Consider the following 8,329-nt stretch of genomic DNA (forward strand, 5'->3'; position numbering starts at 1 on the left):
CTCGTGAACCAACAGACCTCCTTAGTTTATGACTTTGTGAAACAATAAAAGTTTTAAATTGAACATCCAGGTCTGAGCCTGTGCTTAATTCAGTCCTTATATAATTTGGCACGAACTCACACAGCATGGTCTGGAGGGCAAGGGAAGCAGTGGTGCCTCGGGAACAAGAAGGTGGCAGGGCATGCAGGAGGGATGGAGGAAGGAAGAGGGGATGGGGAGGAGAAAGAAGGGGACTAGTACCCATAAAGAGGAAAGCAGCACTCATCATCTCATCATTAAGCAATTAGCTGGTCTTTCACAGGTGCTCCCTCCCAGTTGTAGTGGTCTGGGAAAGCCTCTTGCCTGCTACTGCCACCTGTGGCTTCGCTTCACATGGGTTGTGTTTCTTACTACCTCCTCCTCCTCCTCCCTCGCCCCTTTCCATCAAAAACCCTGGCAGTGGCTTCTAGCAGTAGCTGTGTCCGAGCTGCTGTATTATTATCAGTTAACTGTTTAACCAATATAATTAGAGGAGGTTAAACAGAAAATTTTTTTAACAGTATTTACATGCATATCTTGGATATATTCCCCTGAATGGATCCAGGGATTCATTTCCAGACATATTTCTTATAACTTATTATCATCACAACCTTTATTTCTTTTAAATCTCCAAATCCTTGTTTTTGGAGAGGTCATGCTATACAGGCATACCTTGTTTTATTGCGCTTTGCTTTATTGCGCTTCGCAGATACTGCGTTTTTTACAAATTGAAGGTGTGTGGCAACCCTGCGTCGAGCAAGTCTATCGGCGCCATTTTTCCAACAGCATTTGCTCACTTCGCATTTTTTAGCAATAAAGTATTTTTTAATTAAGGTATGTACATTGTTTTTTTAGACATAATGCTATTGCACACTTAATAGACTACAGTATAGTGTAAACATAACTTTTATATGCACTGGGAAACCAAAAAATTTGTGTGACTCGCTTTATTGCGATATTCGCTTTATCGTGGTGGTCTGGAACTGAACCCGCAATATCTCCGAGGTATGCCTGTATATACAAAACATATTTCTCTTGTCTTCATTCTTGTATCACATTTAACAGTTGAAGCAAGTTTTTTTCCACTTTCAGTCTTTTAAAGTCAGCCCAACTTCAGGGAAGCAAGCTGCTTACTAGTTGTAGGCACCACTAACAACCTGAGAACTAGAATACAGGTTTTGATCACGTAATGTTTTCTGTTCGTAAATGCAGTAATGCATGTCTAAAGCAGATACTGAGGATCTGATTTTTATAAGTGAATTCACTGTTGATTGAGATGAGAAAAGTCTAGTTTGGATTGAAAATGTAGGGAACAGAACCTAGCAATCAGGCCTCATGGACAGAGGTGATATCTTCTGTTAGACCAACAAAGATAAAAGACTTCACCTGACTATGAGCCCTGATTGCTTTTTCCTCTAAACCAATATGGCTACAACTTGGATACCAGGAACAGATCCTAACACTGAGATTCATTCTCCAGATTCTTTTTTTCCAACATGATTTTGTGAAGTCCTCAGTGGAATTTTGTAAATAATTGTCTTGTACTATTTACCATGTTTTTTACATTTTTGATGATGCTTTAGAGATACTTACGAAGCCTTGCAATTCACTAGTAAACTATCAACCAAGGTTGGTGGTATACCATTTTATAGATGGATGGCTCATTTCACCTTTTGTTTCGTGTAATCTGAAGTTGTGCAGCATAGCAGTCGCACAGCTAGGGATTCAGTCAGGATTCTCTTAGAACCATAAAAGTATGGGAAGAAGAGCTGAAAGGGACCTCCAGACATCTAGTTTAACCTCCTACCCAAAGCAGGATTATCCTTGGGTGAATGATTCCATACAAAATTTTGTCTAACCTGTACTTAAAAACTTCCAATGATGAAGACCACAGCTGTTTTAAGTAATCTATTCCAATGCTTAACTAAACTCATGGTTAGAAAGTTCTTTCTAGTATCTATATTTAAATTGTCTGACTTGGTACTTTGCTGTAAACAATAATCATTTTATTTCCATGGCTTTCATTTTCAAGGTTTGCTGGTATATTTTAGCTTACATTGGTACATAGTTAAATTTAATTACATACTCTCAATATTACTTTTTCCATGTTTAATGCCAGGGTAGGTAGGTCAATATAGCTGACTGATTGCTCATCACACAGTGCAAATTGGGAGTAAATCCACCATGTTAATAGAATGTAACACTGTCATTGGCATTAGTAGAAATATCTGAAATTTACCTTGGTCAGTGATTAGAACCAGATCCACTGTATTTCAGAAAACTGACTGATATGATGTTGCCAAGGCAAAATTCTTACTTTATATGGTGTTTTAGATTTTGTAGACAAATATCAAAATGACAATTTTCAGGCCTAAGCTTTTCAGTGGTATAGGAGAGAATATCTATGTAGGGTAATATAGTTTAAAAAAAATGATTGTTTATAGTTGACTTGTGAAATTCTTATCTCTGGGTAAATAGGACTGAGATTCCAGCAGAAAGTTCCCTTAACTGTGTTTGCTATAGACACCCTCCCCTGCTCTAAGAAAAAGCAATTTTAGTTTTGTTTTGTATTTACACTTGTATTTCTTGTGAGAGCATGTTTATCAGATTAATAATATTTTTACTCTGTTATCCACACACTGACTATCATACTCTTGCATCATAATGACCTGTATCTCCTGCTTGGATCTTAAATATTTTTCCTCAAAGGTGATTAACACTGGATATAATTTGTTTCACATTAGAAAAGTTCACATATGTAGCACATTATTAGAAGGGTATTTGTGTTCAGGTTCAGATCAGGCCACAACAATCATTGTAATTAGTGCTGCACAATCACATACAAGTTTTGATTAGTCCTTAAAAGGACTGTTAAAGAATTATGGTTACAGATGTGAAAAAATGGTGATAAAGCCACGGTTGTCCAGCTCTTACAGGTGTGCCTGTCTCATAAAAGAGTTTTCTTATTTTTCTTCTCTTTGAAGCTGTTGAAAATGGACATTCTGAGGCAGTAAAGCTGCTTCTCCGATATGGAGCAAATATTAATGGACCCCATTCATGGTCTGGGTGGAATTCTTTGCACCAAGCTTCTTTTCAGGTAACTTATTAATGTATTATTTCATTTCCATGTAAATAGTGTGTTTTACCTTTTAAAATTATAGTTTGTGCAGTTTTGTCATCTTCTCTAGTGATTTATGGTTGTTAGGCTTGGGCAGAAAAGGCATTCTAAATGCTAATGATCATTCTGAATATGCTAAAGTATGCTACATCAGCTACAGTGGGAGTTGGGCAGCAATGATTATTTAAATAATGATAAGTATTGCATGTAGGTAGGTGATCAGATGTAATATTTGGGAAGTAAATCTGTTGTAAGATGCATTCATTTTTTGGAAAAGACTCATTATATCACAGGTGAGACAGGCATGGCCTTTGTTTTTCTTTTTTAAATCAGTTTAACAACTTACAAGATTTATGGTTCTAACATGCTGTTTTAATTCTGAATGAATACAGAAAATGAATCTGTCTGATTCTTTTGTACAATTTTCAGTATCCCTTTAGAATAGCAGGTGGCAGACATTCTTGACTGTGGGCCAGAATGACCCAGGTTGAGTCAGAGGCAGTCAGATGGGTGCTAGGATCTGGCCCCCACAGCTGCTGCCACAGCACAGGGAACCTCCCTGCTGCTGTTGCTGCGCATCTCTGGTATGAGAGAATGCTGTCAAAGCCCCAGCTCTGTGGGCTAGATCCAGTGACTCTGCAGGCTGGATCTGGTCTATGAGCCATAGGTTGCCAACTCCTGCTAGGAAAGTGAATGTGTTGTATATTCCAGCTCACTATATAGAGTTACAATGGAAAATTATGGTTACTCAAATTCCACTCCATTTTTTTTTCTAACAGAACAAAATATTTATTTCAGGGATATACTGAAATAATCAAATTACTCCTTGAGAAAGGAGCAAACAAGGAATGTGAGGATGACTTTGGAATCACACCCTTGTTCATCGCGGCTCAGTATGGGAAGTTGGAGAGTTTAAGGATACTTATAACACATGGTAAAAATCATCTTTCATTTAGCATTACTGTTGTTAATCTTGACTCTATGTGCAAACTGAGAAAATTGATTTGAACTCTAGTTTTCCATTTTATGATGCTTAATACATTTTTTAAAATTTACTGCAAAGCCATTTGTGAACAAGTGTACGAAACTATCACTAAATGCTTCAGTCTCGTCAGGCTGGTACCTTTCCATGCTTTCCTTAGGTCAGAGTAAGAAACAGAAAAGAACAACTAGGGAAGGGCTAAGGGCCAGATTTGTATGATGCCCTTAATCACACTGAACAGTCCTGTACCACATAATTAGTTCACTGATGTCTATGACATTGCTCCTGGATAAGAGACTGCTAGCATGAGTAAGGGTTTTGCACTCCAACCCTGAAGTTACAAAAAGCTTCCTTTAGTATCTTTGAAACAACCGAGGTGTATGCCCTCCTATGTGGGTAAATGAAAATTAAATATCATGCCTGTTTAATTCATGTGTACTCTAAGCCTGGTTAAAACAGCACACATAGATTAACTGCTCTAGCATGTCAATACTTGTGGGGTAATATTTAGAGGAAGTAACTTCAAACAAAATGTCAATGAAGCCTTTGTCTTTCCTTCAGGTTAGCTGTCATTTATCTTACTATGACTCATTCTTCCACAGCGTGCAAGTGAGGGTTCCCAGTCTTATTCAAAAACTTTTCTTTCGTTTAACATTGGGAATGACAAAATCCAAATTTACATATCAACTCTATAACCAGTTTAAACGTGTGAATGAAAGAGATAGCTATGGTTTATAGTTCAGTTTATTGAATGTCTCTTATTATCAGAGGCTAAAACTCTACTAGCAGTTTACCCCAGGGTATTAGCTTAACAATCTGTAGTTACGGTAAGACTCTTGGGGAGGAGCTTTGGCAACACGTTTTTCTAAAAAGGAACATTCAAAATGATACTACACTTCAATTATCAAAGTAACACGGTAAAATATAGGCAATTTTAGAAGATACCCAGGAAATTGGTTTAAAAAAAAGTTTTTTAATAACATGGCAAAGCTGTTTAATCGTGGAAAAGCCAAGGTCCAATTGACAGTGTAATCTCTGCTGTACTCTTTTTGCATTTTATCTGCTATATTATGATTATGATCTCTCATATTAAGTGTGGTGTCTTGTGTCAGGTGCAAACGTCAATTGTCAAGCCAAGGACAAAGCCACTCCATTATTCATTGCTGCACAGGAAGGCCATACTGAGTGTGTGGAACTACTGTTATCAAAAGGGGCTGATCCAAATCTCTACTGCAATGAGGAGGAATGGCAATTACCTATTCATGCAGCAGCACAAATGGGCCATAGCAAGTAGGTGATATAAAAATTTGAAGTAAGATTCTGGTAATTAAGTGAGTTTTCCACAGTCAAGGAAGGTACAATACAGTAGTCCTACACAAATACTTCTCAGGGTTAGGTTCCTTACTACCCCCTGCAATGATGAAGGTTTGCTAAATAATTGGGGGCTTAGAGAACTTTAGCAAGCAGTTGTACAGGACTCCTGCTGTGCTTCAGCTGTTTGCTGTGGCTTTTATTTCAACGGGACGTGGTTCTCTCATCCCCTGCTCAGGACCACTTATGAACTTCAACTGAGAGTAGAAGCGGCACCCTTTGAAGAAGAAGACTCAACAAACAGCTGCACAGCTCAAGTTCAGTTTGCATCAGGTATCCAAATGAAGCAGGTTGCAAACTACCTGAATAAGGATGATGTAGTCTGTGTTTCAGTAAGCTGTGGATTCTGGTTTTCAGTTTAACATTTCTGATTCTGTTCATTTCATAGTTTAAGACATGTTTCCCTTGTGGAGTTCCCAGTGAAGTGAACACGTAAGGTCTGATCCAGGCCTGATCTAACTTCTGAGTCAGCAGGGTTTCTCAAAGAGAGGAGCTTCAGTGTCAGACTTCAACTTGTATCATAAGCATATCACTATATGAATGTTTTATTATTGCATCGAAAATAAAAAGCTGTAGTTGTACAGAAAGCTTTAGGAGACTCTCTAATTAGAATCACAGTCAGACTTGATGATTGGGAAGGAAAAGTGATCATACACAAACAGTGAACTAATTGAACCAGCCAGTAAATCAAAGCTATGCGAAGCTTCTTTGGAACAAAGTTGGGTAATGAGGGTGGGATGAGGCGGGTACCAGCCCCAGGTACTGATTTTGATGGGGCACCTGCAGCACTCCCCACTCTTCTTCAGCACCCTCCCTCCGCAGCTCTCTGATGTTCAACAACATCTCTATTGAGAGTGCTGAAATTGCTAGTTACACCTCTACAGGAATATGTACTCATTCCTCCCTGAAAGCCTTATCAAGTGAATGGCACCTGCAAGAGTCGAAGAATAAGAAGAAAATTTAGAGTCCATACAAAGATCCTTCTGCCTGTAGTCTCCATTCTTCTGGGCAGAAAACAGCCATTGAAGAGCTGTTCTTTCCTTTCCCACCAATGCAACCAGGCAAAACCAGTCTTTAAGATCAAGGGCAGCAGTAGCCAACCTGTGGCATGTGCGCCACAAGTGGCACAGATATCTGTTATGTGTGGCATACAGCAGTTCAGGGAGGGAATAGGCAGCACTAGCAGATTTGACAAGGAACAGAAATCTGATCAGGGCAGGAAGCACAAACCAGAGTAGCAGATCAGGTAGAGGGCACAGGATAAAGAGCAGAAAGCACAGCAGCAAATCAGGCAGAGAAAGAAGATCAGAGTGGCACTCAGGGAGGGTGTGGGACTCATTTGTGGCACCCCTTTCGAAGAGGTGGGCCCCTACTAATCAAGGGTATTAAAGATGGGCTGCAAATCTAATATTACCAATATGATCACTTAATCTTTGACCATTACTAGGAGGAGATTATTAGGCATGGCTACTAGTGAAGTTTTTGTGCCAAGTTCAGGTCTGTGCTCAAACTCAAAAGGTTTAAGGAAATTGAAAATAATGTGAGTTTTGTCTTAACACAGCCATCTCCACAGTCTTCCTAAAAACTGAAAGCCAGTTGGCAATGTTATCAGAATCAACAGATGACTATTAATGCTTTCCAAAACGGTAGGCTGCTTGTCTTTTCTAAGAGAGGTATTTAATAATCTGAGCTAGTAAAGGACTGGTTTTAGCTGGTCAAGAAGGACATGAGTTATAGGCACAGGTTGTAAAATGAAGTTCTCCCACCACTTCAGTATCTTAATGAGGAGCCAAGAGCAGAATTCTAACGAAGACATCTACTCTCAATCAAACTGTCATTTTGTCACTTGCCTTGTAAAAGGCTAAATCCAAACTTTCCAGCCTAGATAGCTGGTTGGCTAAAACTACCATATTTTCTTGCAAACAGCACACCCTTTTCTCAGATAGCTGCTGCAAATTGGGAGTGCATGTTATATGCAAGAAATAGGATAAGAACAGGTTTGATGCCTACTGGGTGAAACTAGAAGTAGAATCTGCATTTATTCACAAAGAGCAGAACAGTGAGCAGGCTGAGCTCTCTAGCACATCAGTTACAAGGAAAGATTTTTTTCTTTATTCTGCCTTTCAAAAACAAGGTGTGTGTTATATTCTAGGGTGTGTTAACTTCAAGAAAATATGGTAATTTAAACTGGAGGGATTATTTCAAATACAGATTTGAAGTGTATTTAGAACAACAAATCATAAGTCTGAAAATGTTTTCAGTTTAAATGAGACAGTCAACTAGTCTTGTACCAAACATGTTAACAATTCCAAAAGTTCAAAGTTCAATAGCTTTTCATAATCAGATTATCATTTTTAAATGCTATCCTTTTAAATAAAATATTGAAAAGGTGGTTTGTGATCATGTCACTTTTGACTTTGTTTTCATATCCATAGGAGAAATTATCAGCAAAAAAGAACATCTATTTTATCTATATGTATGAAAAAACTTCACACTAAAATATCATTTTAAATATTTTTAGCATATTGGGATTGCTGATACCAGTTACTGGTCGGATCTGTGACATGGGAGAAGACAAAGTGAGCCCTGTCTATTCAGCAGTTTATGGTGGTAATGACAAGTGCTTGGAAATGTTACTTAAAGAAGGCTACAGCCCAGATGCTCAGATGTGCTTGATCTTTGACTGCAGATCACCCATGTGTATGGTTTTCCAAAAGGAGTAGGTATACATCTTTTGCTTTTTAAATTTACCATAGGTTACTTCTCCTGGGATTTATGTCTGGCTAGCTTTCATTAATGATATATTCTACTGCCCTGCCCCCCCCCCCCCCCCCCCCCCC

General features: G+C 38.6%; 1 protein-coding gene across 1 annotated transcript in view; it reads left to right on the forward strand.

Annotated features, from left to right (window-relative positions):
* ASB3 (ankyrin repeat and SOCS box containing 3) overlaps positions 1–8,329 on the forward strand; it is a 95,989-nt gene that overhangs the window by 59,075 nt on the left and 28,585 nt on the right. Inside the window, exons 4-7 of the mRNA XM_019507983.1 lie at positions 3,003–3,115; positions 3,935–4,070; positions 5,231–5,408; positions 8,011–8,208. Of these exons, the coding sequence (XP_019363528.1) occupies positions 3,003–3,115; positions 3,935–4,070; positions 5,231–5,408; positions 8,011–8,208 (625 nt within the window). The remainder of the gene's footprint in view (positions 1–3,002; positions 3,116–3,934; positions 4,071–5,230; positions 5,409–8,010; positions 8,209–8,329) is intronic.

Source organism: Gavialis gangeticus, unplaced genomic scaffold (genome assembly GCF_001723915.1).
Source record: "Gavialis gangeticus isolate Ggan-Ray unplaced genomic scaffold, GavGan_comp1, whole genome shotgun sequence".
Lineage (NCBI taxonomy): Eukaryota > Metazoa > Chordata > Crocodylia > Gavialidae > Gavialis > Gavialis gangeticus.